The 21,956-nt window shown below is 39.5% G+C and overlaps 1 protein-coding gene across 2 annotated transcripts; it reads right to left on the reverse strand.

Moving 5' to 3' along the window:
* Nucleotides 1-13,704: 13,704 nt before the first annotated feature.
* On the reverse strand, nt 13,705-15,155 carry LOC131677892 (26S proteasome non-ATPase regulatory subunit 6). 2 transcript variants are annotated; one of them, XM_058957984.1, is made up of 2 exons: nt 15,058-15,155; nt 13,705-15,003 (listed from the first exon to the last, which is right to left on the reverse strand). In XM_058957984.1, exon 2 carries the CDS (start codon nt 14,951-14,953, stop codon nt 13,784-13,786), a length of 1,170 nt encoding a protein of 389 aa, XP_058813967.1. In that variant the 5' UTR covers nt 14,954-15,003; nt 15,058-15,155; the 3' UTR covers nt 13,705-13,783. The 2 variants fall into 2 exon arrangements, with proteins under 2 accessions (XP_058813967.1, XP_058813968.1); XM_058957985.1 differs by having other exon boundaries at nt 13,705-14,995; nt 15,058-15,107.
* Nucleotides 15,156-21,956: the final 6,801 nt, after the last annotated feature.

The following is a 21,956-nucleotide window of genomic DNA, read 5'->3' on the forward strand; positions in this document are numbered from 1 at the left end:
GTTAGGAAAATTATGTAACACGTCAACTCACGTCGCCAGAAGTGACTTCAGAATCGGGTGGCAAGTCACGTGGGGCGAGGTGAGATTATTCGCCTCACGTTGCATACCACACAGAAAGTGTCGTGCACTTGTTTGTCAGCATGATCCTTATTTTCATAGGTAATCCGAATTCTAAGTCTGGCCTCGCAGTTCTCACGCGAGAAGCTGATCACTCGGCGTTTATTTTTTCCGGATAAGTTGAACTGCTTCATTCTGCCTCCTTCAATACACATCGCGAGACTAATTTTTCCGATCCGATAAATATAACCGATAAGGGGGGTGGAGTGAGATTAGATTCCTTGTTGCCGTTTAATGGGCGTCTTACGTTACCTGAAGTGACTTCAGAATCGGGTAAAAATTAAAAAAAAGCCACGGAGCGAGACGATTACATAAGAAACAATACCGTCTCCATTCTCCTACATGGCCAACAAGATTACACACCGATCAACAACTTCAACGAACTAATAGAACTTGCTGGTACAGTCCCGACCAGCAACGACTCATCAGTGTTCTTCGATGCAGTATCCGCAGACTCCTCCCACGCATCATCTTCATAAAAGCACTACCTCTACGACGACTTTCTCTGCACTAAATTTCATAATGACAACATACCCAAAACTACTTCGAATTGGACACCTCAACGTTCGTAATCTCGAACGACATATCGATGGTCTCAAATTAATGCTCGACCAATGCCATTTTTTCGGAGTCACTGAAACCAAACTCAATCAGAGCTCCCAATTGGACCTGTTCGCATCCCCGCCTATAATTTCATTAAACATTCGCTTTCATCTGGACGAGGTAAAAATATTAAAGCAGCAACTATTCTGAAATCTTGTTTCGATCCTGCAATCCCCATCAACCAACGCCTAGAGTTTTTAGCCATTCGAGCGTAAATCGGAGAACTAAATACCTGCATCGTAGTTTTATATAATCCAGCCAGCTGCAGCACACTTTTCGCACAGCAGAACGAAAAGCTCTTACTGGATCTGTTGCAATATCATTTTGACCGGATCTTCCTAGTTGGCGACTACATCAACGTCGCTGCGAATCAACCCACAGCAAACGTGCTCGCGCTACAACGAATACACACATCTTTCAATCTCATTGTACTGCCAACGTCAGCTACTAGGATAACCGAACATAGTTCTACTACGATCGATCTTCTGGTAACCGATCATCCACAGCTTATCAAGAAATCCAAAACTCTTAGTGCAAATTCGATATCGGATCATGAAGCTGTGTATCTAATTGCCGACTCACGTATACCCGAAGCATCATCACGACGGATACAAATAAGAAATCTCCGTGGAATCGATCCCCTACGGCTGCAAGCAGACTACCAAACTAAAGACCTCCAGGACATCTACTTAGAAGAGAACATAGACAACAAAACGCAACTACTACACAACGAACTTCGCTCACTGCTAGATCAGCATGCTCCAGAAAGAACAATAAGTGTACGAGACAAACGAACCCCGTGGATAACGAACGAAATCCAGAACGCGATTGCAATTCGGGACCTCACCTATTCATACTATGTCCGGAATCCGAACGGTGCCAGAGGAGATGCGCAATGGCAGAGCTATATCTCCAAAAAAGTAGAACCAACAACTTGATCAATACTGCAAAAAAAGCGCTACGCTGATTCGCAGTTCAGCAGTGACCTGCCAGCTAAACAATTGGGGAGCAATCTGAAGAGAGACAACACTAAAACAAACCATTGTTCTCTGTCACCGAGGAGTTAGACGCCGAGCAACTAAACCGGTTTCAACACCAATCTTCCATGTCCCTGGAAACACTACCCAACGTATCAACACTGAATAAAACTGAAGGAGGATTCCGGTTTAGGAATACAAACGCCGAGATCTGCAAGAAAATCTACCAAATCGATACCAACGCCACTGGAACCGATAAGATCCCGATCTCGTTCATAAAAATGCTCTGCCCGTTTGTCCTGCCGTAACTCACGCACTTGTTCAACGCTACCCTCTAAGAACGGTTGGTTTCAAAATCGTCCAATGAAGGACGTTCGTTGGACAAATTTGGACGACGTCCAAATAACCGTTCAACGAACGTCCAGCGTTGGACCCGTGTTGAACGATTTTGAAACAATTTTTTGGACGTCTCAGTGGGTATCATCGAAGACTCCATATCAAGAAGACTGATATCTCTTTCCTTCCCCCATACAAACGAGAAGCGACAGAGGTTACAGCGCCTCTATTGGAAGAAGGGAGGAAGCTTTATGTAAAAATGTATATGTGTGTGCATCACTATGGAAAGTACCACCTTTACCCGCAAGTGGCGTTGCTGTTACTGTCTCCGGATTCTGGACAGAGTTGCCAGTCTTCTTGATATGGAGTCTTCGGTATCATCGAAGCTCAATCTTTTCCTTCCCTCTGGAAAGAAGCTTTAATAACACCTATTGGCGATTAGCGGCAAAGCCAAAATTAGTCATGCGACACCTATGATTCAGCTCATGAACTGGCAAAGTGATACAGTTTGCTTTTTTTCACCCGTAAGTGAGTCGTAGCTTACAACAAAATCTTCATTACCTTCTCGGAAAAAGCTTACCACTGCAAAAATATGAATGAAACGAGTAAGAAATTTAGTTTTATTTGCAATTATTCTGAAATTACAGCCATTTGCAACTATTTCACTCATATATTTCTTCGAAATGTAATCGGGGTATTATTGTGGTTATAAAAAATCATTCCATAAATAAAGTTCCAACTCGAAACCGAGACCCAATCAGTACCAATGTCAAACTCCTGCATATTTTGAACTACGTAGGAGATTCAGTGAAGACTATCGGAGAGAAGGATCGGCTGTGCATGATACAAAGCTGACACTTTCCTATTAGCCGGATATATTCTTTCCTCGCCTGATCTGGAGAGTTTCATGAATTTACACCATCTCATGAAGGTTTAGCTTAACTTAGGACGAACGGGAAATGCTGTTGCGGCGGCTACGGTGCTCAACAAATTACATTTCGAAACAGCGCGCATATAGCTCTGCGAATAATGTTAGAAACCACTATGTTTTACACTCTTTTCGCAAGATGTTTACTCATCATCTTATAAAATGATGGTTTTCCTTCATTTTCATAAACAATTATCAACAAATTCTCGACAAACATATGATTACGGCCTAAAAGCCAACTGTCAAAATCCACTTTGAATAGAAATTCCAGACAAACCGTTACTAGTCGAACACAGTTCACAACAGTTTATGAAAGAGAAAACTTTTCTCTTTCGTTTACTACCAACATCTGCGATTGGCGTGTAACGGTTTGTCCGGAATTTCCATTCAAAGTAGATTTTGACAGTTGGCTTTTAGGCCGTAATCATATGTTTGTCGAGAATTGATCGGTAATTTGGTGTTTAAAAGTCATTTTTTACCAATGTTTACATAAAATATATGCACTATGACAGAACAGAATAAAATCAGCAACACTTTCCTTCCAGCGCTATCTGCGAGCGGTTTCAACGTAGAATCGCCAATACCGAAGACTGCATATCAAGAAGACTGGCAACTCTGTCCAGAATCTGGAGACAGTAACAGTAACGCCACTTGCGGGTAAAGGTGGTACATTCCATAGTGATGCACACACACATATACACTTTTACATTAAGCTTCCTACCTTCCTCCAGTAGAGGCGCTGGAACCTCTGTCGCTCTTCGTTTGTATGGAGGAAGGAAAGAGATATCAGTCTTCTTAATACCCACTGAGACGTCCAAAAAATTGTTTCAAAATCGTTCAACACGGGTCCAATGATGGACGTTCGTTGAACGGTTATTTGGACGTTGTCCAAATTGGTCCAACGAACGTCCTTCATTGGACGATTTTGAAACCAACCGTTCTTAGAGGGTATGGAGTCTTTGCCTATACCCAAAACAACCAACCCAGCTACATCCACCGACTTCAGACCCATCAGCGTCCTGCCCGCTGTGTCCAAGGTATTTGAGAAGATTGCCCTGTCCCAAATAACCGAACACCTCGAAAGAACCAATCCTGCCCTTTTAGCCAAACATCAATCTGGTTACCGTAAAGCACACAGCACAACATCATTAGTAAAAGTGACCCATGACATCGTTAGCAACTTTGATCTAGGATAGGCATAGGATCCCACTGAGACGTCCAAAAAATTGTTTCAAAATCGTTCAACACGGGTCCAATGATGGACGTTCGTTGAACGGTTATTTGGACGTTGTCCAAATTGGTCCAACGAACGTCCTTCATTGGACGATTTTGAAACCAACCGTTCTTAGAGGGATCCGCCAGCTGACTTCTTATATTTTTCTAATCCCTGCTGAAAACGACATACCCCCACTCGACTAATGTTGCCAAAATATTTGTTTTGTTACAATCGTGTCCAAAACTTCTGATTAAAATATTCTATATTATGTATCAATTTCACCAGCCCGGGGACAACTTGACAGCTCCCATATATTGAACTTATAAGCAAATTTTGTGGTGATTTGGTGATGTCATGGCGGCTCGAATAGAGCAAAATTTGAAAAAGGCACATCCCATTTATTATTTTCCATATCTGTAAAAAATAAACGATTTAAGTATTTCTATCATCAACTTTATTTCGCTGTTCAAATTAGAAGCTGTTCTCACTTCTCCATACCTAAACAGAAACAAAGATTCCATTTTGAATTTAAAAAATCCAAAATAAAATAAATTCGATTTTCGAAAATACAAGATGACTTTTAAAATCAAGCCACTTCCACTTACATTGGCATTTCCGAAAATCTTCCGGATCGAATCAACATTTTCCCAGACATGAAATCTTCGGGTAGATGCCATTCTTCTATATTTCTACCAGACTGGAGTAAAATGCCAGAATAATTCTGAAGGGATCCGTACCAAAACCATCGCAATATCTGCCGGACAGAATAATTGCAAAAGTCGAACAAAACTCTGGCAGGAGTCGAACAAAATTGTACATTCCTGGCAGCATTCTTGCTGAAACCGAACACTATCGGTTTGCTGCCACAATTCTGATATAAGCACACAAATTCTATTCAAAGAGAATTTTTCCAAATAGGTAGAAAATCCTACATATGTATATTGTTTATTTTCCCGATCAAAATACTAGAATTCTTGACGTTCTTAACGAACTTGAAACAAGATGTCGTAGGTTACGAACTGTTAAACTTGGTGATTTACTTCCATTGGCCAAAATGTTTTTCATTTATATTTCTCGAGAAAAAAGCACCAATGATTTATCGATTACAAACTTCACACAATAAGAAAACCAAAACATTTTAGGAAGGAAGCGATCCGGTTGCTAAAAACGACTTCCAGCTAAATTTATGATAAAATTTATGTAACTGTGCTGACGGTTTCCAGTTAGGGATAACTTTATTCTTTAATAATGGTTTTCTTTATTCACATTTTGGTATACGCTTTTTCTAAATGTTGTTCTAGCCGCATTAACGACGTTCACAACACACGTAACGAAACATGCTTTTCTCTTGAAACTTTTTCGTTTCGTTGTTTGTGGTAGTCATACAGAGAAGGCATACTAGCGCCACCATCGAATCGGTGGTACATATATGAAACAAGCACTATCTGTCAAGTTGTCCCAGGGTTGAATTTCACGCTCCGGGAAAAATCAATGATTTAGTCTTTATATCCGCATTTAAATGATCATTATGGGTTTTCCATCGAAATACAGCAAAGCAAAATAATATATATTTGTTGTTGGCCATTACGTGAAAATATTTATATAAAATATTTCCATGCTCTTCATTTTTGTAAGTTGCTTTCTGAGTCGAGCACCCTCATTCACAAGATCAATCTTCTCTGTTCGCATTTAGTTTAAATATTCTAAAACTACTTTTTTGCAAGGCTTAATTTTTGTTTAGTTTGTATAGGTATATAGGTTTGTTCCAGTACTTCATGTGATTTTTTCGGAGAAAACAGCAGTAGAAAATAACACGCTCCTATTTACACCGATGATTGATGCAGTTGAAAACTGTAAAATTCAACTGTATCGATAATACTAAAAGAAGAACAAGAAGCGATTTCCGAAATAGCTTTCTCGCGGTTTGCTCCAAAGTATTGCGAATCTTTTCTTAAATCCACATTGCGACTATTCAGCCATGCGCTACCAGGCCGTGCGTTGAATTACGCGCCCATCTAGTCTGCATCAGTGCGAGTGAGAAAACATTTTGACGTTTGTTTTTGTTTCGACCGCACTCGTGTGTATCCCATATAGCAACAACTCGACGAAATCGAAGACTCCATATCAAAAAGACTGATATCTCTTTCCTTCCCCCATACAAACGAGAAGCGACAGAGGTTACAGCGCCTCTATTGGAAGAAGGGAGGAAGCTTTATGTAAAAATGTATATGTGTGTGTGCATCACTATGGAAAGTACCACCTTTACCCGCAAGTGGCGTTGCTGTTACTGTCTCCGGATTCTGGACAGAGTTGCCAGTCTTCTTGATATGGAGTCTTCGACGAAATGCTATATTATCTCGCGATAGACAATACTCCCAATTTACTCGGCGCTGGAACAAAGACAATTTTTACATGAAGTTGAAAACATTTTCATACTTAGGCTAGCTAGTCAGTTACTCGGTTAGACTTCGAAAAGAGACATTTCCGCATTAATCCACACACCGCGCTACCGGATCTCTCGGAAACCTGTAGTACTTCAGTTCTGGATAATATGTTTGAATTCGTCTGCCAGAAAATGCCATGCACTTCATAATTACAGACGGACGTTATGGAAAGAAAGCGGTATCTCGGGAAAACAAAAAAAAACAACACAGTAAGCAATCGTCGTTTTACATTTAATGTCACAATACAACACTTCCAAGCAGCCCTTTAGTACTTTTAGTTTCCAAGCCGAACGTTTGCCAATGTCACTTTCGTCCAAACACGAGCTGGTTCAGAATTGGTTCAAAAACAGGGGACAGAGCTGGCGGATCCTATCCTAGACTTTGATAATGGTAGATGCACAGTTTTGGTTCTCGTCGACTTTTCTTTAGCTTTCAATTGCGTCAGACACGGTATACTGAAAACGAAGTTTAAGAGGGAATTCGGTTTTTCAAACTCCGCATGTAAGCTGATATCACAGAGAACAGACGTCCATCTTCAGCATTCAACTTGTGTAAAATCTCTAACGGTTTCGAAGGTAGTTAGGATATCCAAACCAGGTGCGCTACTGTCGTCATGTTTTGTGTCTGAGTTCGGCAGAATTGATAGCGGTTATTCCTCTACCCAGTCAAACTAGTCCGGAACCGGTTCGGACTTCCAGCATGAATTCCAGCTCAAATGCATCAACCGATAGAGTCGGAATCGGTTGTTTTCTTTGAGCAAGATTCCATACTGAATCCATTCAGTATTTCGAACCGGTTCCGGAATGGATTTGACGGATAGTTGGGATAGGTTGGTGTGGCGGCGCTAGTGTTTATCGCATATTAATTCAAATGTTTACACACGTTTTTAAATATTTTTGTTCGATCATGGATGTCTGTTCTCTGTGCTGATATCATCGTTCCTGGACCAACGGAGCCAGCGAGTAGATCTTGGAAATACCATCTCGACGGCTAGGATGTTAACAGACGGAACACCGCAAGGTTCGTGTCTAAGCGCGCTTCTTCCAGGTCAAACCATTCGGAATCCTGAATGGAGTCAATATGGTTTCCAAATCAAATGAAACAACCGATTCTGAGTCGGAATCGGTTGTTGCATTTGATTTGGAATCCATACCCTCTATGAACGGTTGGTTTCAAAATCGTCCAATGAAGGACGTTCGTTGGACCAATTTGGACAACGTCCAAATAACCGTTCAACGAACGTCCATCGTTGGACCCGTGTTGAACGATTTTGAAACAATTTTTTGGACGTCTCAGTGGGTAATGACTCCCCTCTAAGAACGGTTGGTTTCAAAATCGTCCAATGAAGGACGTTCGTTGGACCAATTTGGACAACGTCCAAATAACCGTTCAACAGATGTCCATCGTTGGACCCGTGCAGAATCCATCCAGGATTTCGAACCGGTTTCGGAATCGATTTGACGGATAGTTGGGATAGGTTGGTGTGGCGGCGCTAGTGTTTTTAGTATATTAATTCAAATGTTTACACACGTTTTTTAAATATTTTTGTTCGATCATGGATGTCTGTTCTCTGTGCTATACATAAACAGTGTCGTTAAATGCGAATATCATCTCTATGCAGACGATCTCCAAATATACGTATCTGGTCATAAAAACGATGTTTACAGACTTGTTCAGCTGATCAACGCTGACCTCAACGCAATCCAAAATTGGGCGATAGGAAACCAACTTTTTCCCAGCCCCAAAAAGACAAAGACTATACCCTCTAAGAACGGTTGGTTTCAAAATCGTCCAATGACGGACGTTCGTTGGACCAATTTGGACAACGTCCAAATAACCGTTCAACGAACGTCCATCGTTGGACCCGTGTTGAACGATTTTGAAACAAATTTTTAGACGTCTCAGTGGGTAATATTTTAACCTTCTGACGATGTCATTGAACGCTTTAGAATGTCATACACTCAAAAAAAAGTAAACGTTATGCCTATTGATTTTACACATAGATTTTTGCAATTAACGGAGGCATATAGACACTATTTGCTGGTACATAAACCCAGTGTGTGTATTTATAAGAAATATTAATCTTACATTCACATTTCATAACTATTAGGCACATAAAACCCCATTCTATAACAACATGCACATATAACTTATGTGTGTGCATACATAGTTTATACAGTTGACACATAGAAGGTATGTGCGCGCGTGATAATAATAGCATTTCTTCTTCATATGAATTTTAAGCGGTTTGAAGCAAATAGAATTAACGTTTGGATTTTTTTCAGTGTAGGCAGGCTTATGAATTCATTGATCTTTATTCATGCACTCCATAGACGTACAAATAATGTATTTCATAAAACAGTCTTATGACTTCGCTCCAATATATGCCTTTAAGAATTTCATAAGTTTTTCTCATGAAACCCATATGAGATCTGGTATTGATTCTATAAAATTGTGTTTTGTTTTTCATAAACGTCACTTTTGTGAAAAGTTCATAATTGTTTCTTATGAATTCAGTACTGGCCTGGACGACCGACCAGGAGTTAATAGTTTCAGTACTTTTTGATTACCCCTGTTTGAAACAAAAGAAGTGAGATTTTCAGTCAAATTGCAACAATTTTAAATTGTTTTTATGTTATTGAATAAATTACTGTGAGCATTAAATCTGTTTATATGATTTTTACAGAAGATATCCGATTATTTGAAATGAAATAAGTTGTGCATATAATTAGTGTCTGACGCGTATTTTATAATAATCAAAATCATTTGAGAAGTAACAATCATTATCATTCAGTTGTCAAGTCCAGTTTCCCAGTTGTCTAAGCCCAGTTTCCCAAGAAATATTGACGAAGCGTTGCTTATTATGTACAAATTTTAATATTTAAGTAGAGTTTTCTCTTCAATCTTCTGAAGGGATCTATACTTGGCGGTTAATTTGTCCCGAATTGAGTTCTACAAGATGACCACACGAATGAATTCATGAGAAATGACGTTCATGTTTGACAATTCTCAGTGATTTGTTTACTTTGTCAGTTGCGTGAGTTGGAGTGCAACGGGTGGCCATCTGTTACATTCAAACTCACGTAACTCCCATGTAAACAAACCACCGAGAATTGTTAAACGAAGTTCATCCGGCTCATTTTGCGGGGTTATGTCGGTTCGTGTAAAACCTAATATCCTCTCAAGGTTGATTTTTACTGTTGATTTTTTGTCTACTAAAAATGCTCGAGAAATGTCAGCCATGTTCTTTTTTTTTTATATAAATGCACAATAGTATCCATAAATAAAAAACTTATGGCATTCATTCGAACATTGTAATGAATTTCATAAGACTGTTCTATGGAAATCGTTATTTCTACTATGTTTTCTACTTATAAATGTCAGCAATTTTCATAAATGGGCACCTATGGCGTTCATTCGGACATTTTCATAAATTTCATAAGACTGTCTTATGAAAATAATAAGAGATGGATTTGGAAAATTTCCCCTCCAAATCATAAGACAGATTTATAAAATCCATTTAAAATCTTTATGTCTGAAAGTCATAAGACGTTTTTATGGAAATTCAATGTAAATTTTGCTCGGTGAAAGAAATCAAAAATCGGTTGTTTTCTTTGAGCAAGATTCCATACTTCGGTTGTTTTCTTTGAGCAAGATTCCATACTGAATCCATTCAGTATTTCGAACCGGTTCCGGAATGGATTTGACGGATAGTTCCCACTGAGACGTCCAAAAAATTGTTTCAAAATCGTTCAACACGGGTCCAACGATGGACGTTCCACAGAGAACAGACATCCATGATCGAACAAAAATATTTAAAAAACGTGTGTAAACATTTGAATTAATATACGAAAAACACTAGCGCCGCCACACCAACCTATCCCAACTATCCGTCAAATCCATTCCGGAACCGGTTCGAAATCCTGGATGGATTCAGCATGGAATCTAGATCAAAGAAAACAACCGATTCCGACTCTATCGGTTGACGCAATTGAGCTGGAATTCATGCTGGAAGTCCGAATCGGTTCCGGACTAGTTTGACTGGGTAGAGGAATAACCGCTGTCAATTCTGTCGCACTCAGCCACAAAAAAACATGACGACAGTAGCGCACCTGGTTTAGATATCCAAACTACCTTCGAAACCGTTAGAGATTTTACACAAATTGAATGCTGAAGATGGACGTCTGTTCTCTGTGGACGTTCGTTGAACGGTTATTTGGACGTTGTCCAAATTGGTCCAACGAACGTCCTTCATCGGACGATTTTGAAACCAACCGTTCTTAGAGGGTTGGGATAGGTTGGTGTGGCGGCGCTAGTGTTTATCGCATATTAATTCAAATGTTTACACACGTTTTTAAATATTTTTGGTAATTGTTCCGAATCGCGGCTTTTTCAAAAAGAGGGTTAATTTCTATTGGAAATGGTTCCAAATGGCCTATATTATAACAAGCAATGAAAAAAAATCGGGGGGAAAGCTTTGAAGTAGTTTAAACTGGAAAAATGTTATTCCCACTTACCTTTCTAACAGTGGCATTGCTCATGAGAAAGTGACGTTAAGGGTGAAGGTAGTGCGATGCGGCTTTGCCGCATAGTCGAGTCCAAGGATTCGAAGCGGCGCAAAGCCGCTGAGAAACCGACGGACGAGGTGGTTTTGATCTTGCTACCGAAGGGTGCAATCAAACCTGTAATCCACTCGTTTGCCCGGTATACTCAAACATAGGGGCTATCCCTAGTTTAAGTCCGACTGAGCGGCAGCGAAGTCGGACAGCATGGTATAAAGCGATGTGGCGTAGCCACATTAGGCATTAACAATGTTTTATTTAGTAACAATAGGATAGTATTTATTTACAAAAATAAAATGTCAGTGCCGAATGTAGCCACATCGCTTCATTCAAGTGCTGTCCGACTTCGCTGCCGCTCAGTCGGACTTAAACTAGGGATAGCCCCTATGTTTGAGTATACCGGGCAAACGAGTGGATTACAGGTTTGATTACACCCTTCGATAGCAAGATCAAAACCACCTCGACCGTCGGTTTCTCAGCGGCTTTGCGCCGCTTCGAATCCTTGAACTCAACTATGAGGCAAAGCCGAATCACACTACCTTCACCCTTAACGTCATTTTCTCATGAACAATGCCATTGTTAGTAAAGTAAGTGGGAACAACTTATTTTTCCAGTTTAAACTACTTTAAAGCTTTCCCCCCGAATTTTTTTCATTGCTTGTTATAAAATAGACCATTTAGAACCATTTCCAAAAGAAATTAACCCTCTTTTCGAAAAAGCCGCGATTCGGAATAATTACCGATCTTGGAAATACCATCTCGATGGCTAGGATGTTAACAGACGGAACACCGCAAGGTTCGTGTCTAAGCGCGCTTCTTCCAGGTCAAACCATTCGGAATTTGATTCGGAATCCTGAATGGAGTCAATATGGTTTCCAAATCAAATGAAACAACCGATTCTGAGTCGGAATCGGTTGTTGCATTTGATTTGGAATCCATACCCTCTATGAACGGTTGGTTTCAAAATCGTCCAATGAAGGACGTTCGTTGGACCAATTTGGACAACGTCCAAATAACCGTTCAACGAACGTCCATCGTTGGACCCGTGTTGAACGATTTTGAAACAATTTTTTGGACGTCTCAATGGGTAATGACTCCATTCAGAAATCCGAACCGGTTCCGGGATGAGTTTAACTGGGTTTTCTCGCTATACATAAACAGTGTCGTTAAATGCGAATATCATCTCTATGCAGACGATCTCCAAATATACGTATCTGGTCATAAAAACGATGTTAACAGACTTGTTCAGCTGATCAACGCTGACCTCAACGCAATCCAAAATTGGGCGATAGGAAACCAACTTTTTCCCAACCCCAAAAAGACAAAGGCTATAATATTTTACAAGGAAGGTACGGTGGTGCCGCAGGAAAATATTTGGTTCTGTGGTGAACCCATTGCACTATCCAAAGAAATCAAAAACCTCGGACTCATCATGGACTCCAACTTAAAATGGTGTGCACAAGTCAACGAAATCACAAAAAAGACCTACAACACTCTTCGAACTTTCCGTCGACTTCAAGGAGTACTTTCCGTACAAACTCGTAAAAAACTCACCCAAGCAGTACTGATGCCATTCTTCTCGTACGGAGACATTATTTTTACCCTGGACTCTCAGCCACACAAAAAGAACAATTACATCGATGCTTCAAGTCGTCAGTGATCTTTGTATACGGGCTACGACGGCGTGACACAACCCGATTGATGCGACACACAATACTCGGATACGATCTTCTCGAAAACTATCGTCGACGCATATACCACTTTATGTATGAGGCCTACCACGGTTTGCATCCGGACTATATCAAGCATCACGCCCCAATCGGACGAAACGAACGAGCCAGATCTTTCAATATGCCACACCACACCACCAGCCTGCGAAAAAGTGTCCTAGTGTATAGAGCGTCCACCTGGAACTCGTTACCACTTTCTGTGAGGCAGCAAAATTCTCTGACATCTTTCAAAGCGGCGCTCAATAGAGACTACTAAACGAATCTTCAACTTAACAATATGTCTACACCCTGACCCACCAACTTTTCTGAAAAGTAATAATTAAAATGTCCATTTTTCCTTAACTTGATACAAAGTTTATGTAACTGACAAGTTTTCGTTCTGCTGATATTTATTAATTACAAATTAAAAAAAAATTACTTGTCTCATGTATTGTGATCAACTAAGTTCTACCCTAGATAACAGACATTTAAGCTAGAACAAAATTTATTTAAAAACCAATGTTAAATTTCAAATTGATAAAAGTGTGAAATCAGTGTTTTACGATTGCCATCTATGCAATCATTTGCCACGGTTTTGTCAGCTGCACTCCAACTGCGCTGCATCGATCACTGCGCCAACCACGATTGTATCCCAGGCATGTTTCAGGTTTCAATCATCCGCATCATTCAGAATTTCATTTGCGGGTTTTTACACCCATTTCGAATTGAACCTAAACGTCTGTTGTGTGGTTATACACAATTCACAGTACTAATTCAAATTTTCTAGATTGTACCAGATAAAAAAAACGTCGGTTTTCGTAATTTACAAGACAATTGTGTTAAGAAAAGCATTTATTTTCGAATTCGAATATAATGATTAAGGGGAAGCTTTTTAAATATTGATGACTCTACTAAGCTTCTGCACGCGGTTGAGCAGTATGTCGCCCTGCTTTATTGTTGCTTGATATTGCCAGTTCTTACTATCTGGTCGATTAGTCTCGACAATTCCACCAACACGATCCACCTTACAGTGCAAACGTCCTGCGGCAATAAATCGCGATAATTCACCATCGATGTAATCCACGTTCACACCAAAGGCATCAGCCATGTATTGCAGAGTAAGCGAACGATAGGACTCCAACAGCTGAGTATAAGCAAGAATTCTCATCTCACGTACGTAAAAACGATAATGTGGATGGAAAAGTACATCTTTCCGTAAGACGGTTTCGACAAGGGCAAGGTTCTTGAAGAAGTCTGAATAGTGGCAGTTGTATAACGAAAAAAGATAATCTTTTACATCGGGTAGCTGGTGAAGCACTTCCTGAATTTCAGCACCTTTCACCACTTTATCTCTGAGTTCGTTTCTTGGTAAACTGATAATAGACACATAAACAGTGTACCGCACGAAAGAAGCGTAATCCATCAGTTCATAGCTAGTAAACGTACTGACAGTATCCAAAAAGAAATTAGCTGCAGCTTTAAAGTCACGAATTGCGACGCAATAGGCACCTTGGTATACTTTGAGACGATTACGACGGTCCCAATCTCCACCTTCCTCAATCAATGTTTTAGCCTTTTCAATATTTCTCGTAATAAGGTCATGATCTAGATAAAACAACCCAATGCGGATATTATGAAAAACAATATCTAGTCGATGACCCAAGGAAACTGTTTTGTCATAGGTTTTTCTGAATGCAGAAATGGCACCTTCCTTGTCACCAATTCTGCACAGATATTCTGATTTCTTCAAGTTTGCTTCCCTAACTTCCATCTCGCCTAGATTTTTTTCTGCATCTTCAATGACAGCATCCAGTTCACCCAACTTTTTTCGATTAACCTCTTTCATATCGGCAAGCAGTTGCTGGTCAACAGGCCATCCGAGATCGTTGCACACTTCCTCGTACCAGGGGGCCATATGGTCTGCTTTTATTGCGGTTTGCAATTTTTCGACAAGCAATTTATCTTGACCGTGTTCCGGCAAGCTCAACAAAAACTTGATCTGCGACAACTCAAGATTTGGATTCTTTTCTAAACCCTGCTCTTCCAGATTTTCGATCGGCATTTCGAGGAATTTGTTTGTTTTCCACTATTTGGCAGTAATTGTCTGAAATGCTAAAAGAATGGTCAGAAATTAAACACAATTAAATTAAAAGCTAGAGCACATACGAAAAGTTAGCGAATTACTTCAAAATAAGCTATGTCATCACTATTCAGCCAATTATTTATTTATCGTAATAATGTTGGTAGCGGTAGCAATGTTGCCAGATCCCAGCATAGTTCAGCCGGAATTCCGGCTGGTTCCAGATAGTATTCCGGCTCCAGCGACACAACCGATTTTAAAGCTACCCACTAAGACGTCCAAAAAATTGTTGCAAAACCGTTCAATACGGGTCCAACGATGGACGTTTGTTGAACGGTTATTTGGACGTTGTACAAATTGGTCCAACGAACGTCCTTTATTGGACGATTTTGAAACCAACATCATTGGACCCGTGTTGAACGATTTTGAAACAATTTTTTGGACGTCTCAGTGGGTACCCTCTAAGAACGGTTGGTTTAAAATCGTCCAATGAAGGACGTTCGTTGGACCAATTTGGACAACGTACAAATAACCGTTCAACAAACGTCCATCGTTCGACCCGTGTTGAACGATTTTGAAACAATTTTTTGGGCGTCTCAAGCTACCAGTACACTGTTTGTCATAACGTCACACTCAAAAAAATTATCACTTACTTATTATATGCAAAAGCATATAAATATTTTCCATAATACTTTTCACGTAAATGTTATATCACAGAGAACAGACATCCATGATCGAACAAAAATATTTAAAAAACGTGTGTAAACATTTGAATTAATATATTAAAAACACTAGCGCCGCCACACCAACCTATCCCAACTATCCGTCAAATCCATTCCGGAACCGGTTCGAAATACTGGATGGATTCTGCATGGAATCTAGCACAAAGAAAACAACCGATTCCGACTCTATCGGTTGGCGCATTTGAGCTGGAATTCATGCTGGAAGTCCGAATCGGTTCCGGACTAGTTTGACTGGGTAGAGGAATAACCGCTGTCAATTCTGTCGCACTCAGCCACAAAAAAACATGACGACAGTAGCGCACCTGGTTTAGATATCCAAACTACTTTCGAAACCGTTAGAGATTTTACACAAATTGAATGCTGAAGATGGACGTCTGTTCTCTGTGGTTATATGTTTCACACATAGAATATTTTGTTCTAAATCTGATTAAAACCAGTGTCGACTACATGTATATTTTAAGTGAAATTCAGTTACTTTCCATCGGAATGTCACATACCTTCTGGATCAAATCCCTATATTTTTTATGTGAATTTCATGTGATTCTAAGCTGCATTTAAAATATAATCTAAATGCTTTTCTTGTGTGTTTAGGAAGATTAGAGGACGGAGAAAAAAGATTCATTAAATTAAATTGATTGCATAATATATTTACTTGATCCATTTATAATGAATAGTATTCCGAAATAGAATTAATTCATATTGTTTCCGCCATGCATCAATTGTGTTGAAAAAACTCAGTGTGCTTTTCCACAGTTTCCACTGATTCCAAAAAGTCTTGTAGTTTTTTTCAAAACTCCGCAATCTGAAATTAGATTTCGTTTAAATTGCATGGTTCTCTATGCACAGAATAGTTGGAATTTACGTTTAAATACCTTCAGTAAATGCTAGAGGATTTCCGATCGTAATTCATTCGCCTGCGGCTGTTCATACTTGCAGCCATGTTGAATCTGTTTACTTTTTCACATTGTATATTCACGTAATACTTAAGTTCTCTTCATATAACACTTTAAGCACAGAGAACAGACATCCATGATCGAACAAAAATATTTAAAAAACGTGTGTAAACATTTGAATTAATATACTAAAAACACTAGCGCCGCCACACCAACCTATCCCAACTATCCGTCAAATCGATTCCGAAACCGGTTCGAAATCCTGGATGGATTCTGCATGGAATCTAGCACAAAGAAAACAACCGATTCCGACTCTATCGGTTGACGCATTTGAGCTGGAATTCATGCTGGAAGTCCGAATCGGTTCCGGACTAGTTTGACTGGGTAGAGGAATAACCGCTGTCAATTCTGTCGCACTCAGCCACAAAAAAACATGACGACAGTAGCGCACCTGGTTTAGATATCCAAACTACTTTCGAAACCGTTAGCACAAAGAACAGACGTCCATCTTCAGCATTCAACTTGTGTAAAATCTCTAACGGTTTCGAAGGTAGTTTGGATATCTAAACCAGGTGCGCTACTGTCGTCATGTTTTATTGTGGCTGAGTTCGACAGAATTGACAGCGGTTATTCCTCTACCCAGTCAAACTAGTCCGGAACCGATTCGGACTTCCAGCATGAATTCCAGCTCAAATGCGTCAACCGATAGAGTCGGAATCGGTTGTTTTCTTTGAGCTAGATTCCATGTAGAATCCATCCAGGATTTCGAACCGGTTCCAGAATCGATTTCATGGATAGTTGGGATAGGTTGGTGTGGCGGCGCTAGTGTTTTTCGTATATTAATTCAAATGTTTACACACGTTTTTTAAATATTTTTGTTCGATCATGGATGTCTGTTCTCTGTGCCGTTAGAGATTTTACACAAGTTGAATGCTGAAGATGGACGTCTGTTCTCTGTGCTTTAAGTATGTGACAAGCAGATGGAATGTATGTATTGTACACTTGGAAATCATTTGTATCTTATTTGAAATTCATCAATGTAAGTATGAATGTTAATTGCTACACATGCATCTAATGTGATAGGTCATTTTTAATATTTACGTGCCTTTTCACTTAAATTGTAAGTAATTTTTTGGCTCAGTGCAAATATTTGATATCTTTCGTGAAATAAATTTGAACTGATGTGTACTGGCTCTTCAAATATTTGATAAAACACAGTTTGCCAAACTTTTTATTCGTGTTTGTCAAGGCGATTATTTGTCGATTTGTCAAACAGTGTACTGATCAGTTTGTCAAAACTTCAAACAGCGTAACGCTGCAGTTTGTCAAACTTGTTGAAGGAGAAGTTTGTCAAACTTGTTGATGGAGAAGTTTGTCAAACTCGTTAATGGAGAAGTTTGTCAAACATGCTTTGCTCATTCAGGATAGCAAAATACGCCGTACGCGAAACTGATTCAGAATATGTTGTCAAAGCGAAAAAAAAACGTTAAGGTTTAAAATTCGGCGCTATTTTGATACTGTTGGTATTTGTTTAGAGTGGCAGAGCTTTAGGTTTTCCCCTGGCCAAATTCCGTGCGAAATCCCATGACCCATTTTCTAAACTTTAAACTTGGTGTAACAGAGAATAGATTTTTCTACGGCTCATGTACGTACACGCCACATGACACAAATACTACATTACAAGCTGATGGAAAATAATAAAGACGGCAAAAGTAAATGGGATTGTTTTCAACCAGGAAACTGCCTTTGTGTTCGTGAGACCGGTCGTCGAGAACTCAATATTAATTGGTGTTTGTTTTGATTTAATTACAATCTGCATATTGTGCTTCAATAATGATAATGTTTAGGGACCATTCATAAATGACGCAATATATGGAGGAGGGGGAGTTTTGTATTTTGTGATGATGTGCGACGGCAGGGGGATAAAAGGTCATGTCATGCTACGTAGCTTTTTTAAAGGGGAATAGGGGTTGACCACAGTTGATAGAGAACAGTTGCGCAAAGAGTGAAGTCAAAAAAAGTCTACCTATCGAGCACAATTGGAATCCGTCTCTGATACCTGTACAGCAAAGCTGGATTCTAATTTTGCTCGATAGGTAGACTTTTTCTGGCTTCAAACTCTTCACACGCTTTACGTACCTGTGTACTAAGGCCTTTGGGGTTGACCTGATGTCACGACAATCTTACCCGTTTCATCTAACATAGTTTTTTTTAATTTTTTTGCGATGACAAGGCGGGAAGGGTTACCGTCAAGCTACGAAATTAGCAGGGGGAGGGGGGGGGGGCTTTACTTTGAGGTTTGTGACGAAATGCTACGGTGGAGGAGGGGGTGTTAAAAGTTACTCAAAAAATACTACGTCATTTATGGATAGTCTCTTAGAGGGTGTAATAACCCACTGAGACGTCCAAAAAATTGTTTCAAAATCGTTCAACATGGGTCCAACGATGGATGAACGTCCTTCATTGGACGATTTTGAAACCAACCGTTCTTAGAGGGAATGTGAAAGAATCGAATAAACGCACGCGAGCTCAAGTTGTATATTTTATTCGTTACTCGTATCAATGATTGTATATTTCAGGTGTGGCGATTGGTGGAATATGATAGTGTGTGTGTGTATCGTTTAGATAGTTACCACATTTCCCTTTCTTTAAAATGTTCAAAACTAATAATCCATTAGACAATCATTATAGGGCCTAGGCTTCTTAATTTCCCGCCTGAATCTTCCTCTGGTGATTGATGCATCTTCTACTGTTGCTTCGTTTGTCGGAGGTTGTTGATTAGCGTCCCACGTTCCTGCTTACCACAGAGGGGTACTGTCTTCAGTGAAGTTGCTCGAGAAATCAAAGACTACCAGATGGTGATAGATTAGTTTGGGATACTCTCACTATGAGGCTCTAATGAGCGTACCACCTAAAAGTACAATTTAGAATATGATACCACAGAGAACAGACATCCATGATCGAACAAAAATATTTAAAAAACGTGTGTAAACATTTGAATTAATATACGAAAAACACTAGCGCCGCCACACCAACCTATCCCAACTATCCGTCAAATCGATTCTGGAACCGGTTCGAAATCCTGGATGGATTCAGCATAGAATCTAGCTCAAAGAAAACAACCGATTCCGACTCTATCGGTTGACGCATTTGAGCTGGAATTCATGCTGGAAGTACGAATCGGTTCCGGACTAGTTTGACTGCCCTCTAAGAACGGTTGGTTTCAAAATCGTCCAATGAAGGACGTTCGTTGGACCAATTTGGACAACGTCCAAATAACCGTTCAACGAACGTCCATCGTTGGACCCGTGTTGAACGATTTTGAAACAATTTTTTGGACATCTCAGTGGGTGGGTAGAGGAATAACCGCTGTCAATTCTGTCGCACTCAGCCACAAAAAAACATGACGACAGTAGCGCACCTGGTTTAGATATCCAAACTACCTTCGAAACCGTTAGAGATTTTACACAAGTTGAATGCTGAAGATGGACGTCTGTTCTCTGTGATGATACATATCAAAAGTCTAATAACTTAGAAAGATGGTATTTTCGGCAATGCTCTAGAGGAGGTCAAGGGCTACGCGATTATGGGCAAATCAAATTAAAGTGAGCATGTACTATTTTTCAAATTCTATATCTCGAGATCATGATAATTTAAAAGTGTGGTGTCTTCGGCAATATTCATCAGCGGGTCGAGTGTTGGCGAACAGTTAATTTCAGAATTCAGCCACTAGGCGGCGCTAGAGAGAATAATACTTCCAGTACATGTTAGGTGATGTTTTGTCACGAAAGTTTAATAATTTAGGAAAATTATGTTTTCTGTAAAGTTGCTGAGGACGACAAGGGATGTTTGATAATGTAATAATAAAATTAGATATCACCCACTAGGCGGAGCTAGTCAGCAAACAACTTTTTATTTCAATATCTTCTAAAGACAGTAATTTAGAAGGGTGATGTCTTCAGCAAAGTTTCTCGAGCTGTCAAGGACTGCCCGATGGTGACAGGTTAGTTTGGGATGCTCTCACCACAGAGAACAGACGTCCATCTTCAGCATTCAACTTGTGTAAAATCTCTAACGGTTTCGAAGGTAGTTAGGATATCCAAACCAGATGCGCTACTGTCGTCATGTTTTTTTTTATTGTGGCTGAGTTCGGCAGAATTGATAGCGGTTATTCCTCTACTCAGTCAAACTAGTCCGGAACCGGTTCGGACTTCCAGCATGAATTCCAGCTCAAATGCATCAACCGATAGAGTCGGAATCGGTTGTTTTCTTTGAGCAAGATTCCATACTGAATCCATTCAGTATTTCGAACCGGTTCCGGAATGGATTTGACGGATAGTTGGGATAGGTTGGTGTGGCGGCGCTAGTGTTTATCGCATATTAATTCAAATGTTTACACACGTTTTTTAAATATTTTTATTAGATCAAGGATGTCTGTTCTCTGTGCTCTCACTATGCGGCACTAAACCAATTAATTTTCATCTGCCAACAACTAACCCTTCAATATAAAACTCACTTCCATTGTTCGGGTAGAACAAAGGACACTATTTTGAGAGCAATTATTTATTTAAAAAGCTTCAAACTGTAAATACAGGTTTGATTAGGAAAATTGTAGAAAATAAAGTATATAGGTTAACTTACAAAGTAGTGTACAATTTCAATAAAAAAAATTTCGTTTGACACATTGGCGGACCCCCCTGTGCATTGAAAATGCCCAAAACTTTTGAAGTTCATGTACCAACAACTTACCATTAAAACTCACTCCCATGTAGTTGAAAATATTTCTATTTTGATTAATCGACGGATCCCCATGTGCATTGAAAATGACCTAAACTATTGATTTACAACTGTCTACAACTAGCTTTTCAATATAAAACTAACTACCCTTTGTGCATTGAGAATGCCCAGAATGATTGATTTTCATCTGACAAAAACTTGCCTTTCAATATAACACTCACTTCCATAAAGTTGAAAAAATCGTTTTTACACATTGGCGGACCCCCATGTACATTGAAAATGTCCAAAACTATTGGTTTTCGACTGCCAACAACTTGCCTTGCAATATGAAATTCATACCCAAAATGTTGAAAATTTTGCTGCCAACAACTTGCCTTGCAATATGAAATTCATTCCCAAAATTTTGAAAATTTTTCTTTTTTGACACATTGGAACTCCATGTGCATTGAAAATGTCCAAAACAATTGGTTTTCATCTGCCAAGAAATTGCCCTTCAAAATAAAACTTATTGCCATATTGTAGAAAAAATTCGATTATCAAAACCCATCATTCACATCACATCATTTCCCTAAATTATTAAACTTTCGTGACAAAACATCACCTAACATTCAC

The sequence above is a fragment of the Topomyia yanbarensis genome, chromosome 1, assembly GCF_030247195.1.
Source record: "Topomyia yanbarensis strain Yona2022 chromosome 1, ASM3024719v1, whole genome shotgun sequence".
Classification (NCBI taxonomy): domain Eukaryota; kingdom Metazoa; phylum Arthropoda; class Insecta; order Diptera; family Culicidae; genus Topomyia; species Topomyia yanbarensis.

Bases quoted from the DNA above. Each gene is read 5' to 3' on its own strand.
- LOC131677892 (XM_058957984.1), bottom strand. From the start codon at position 14,953: ATGCCGATCGAAAATCTGGAAGAGCAGGGTTTAGAAAAGAATCCAAAT.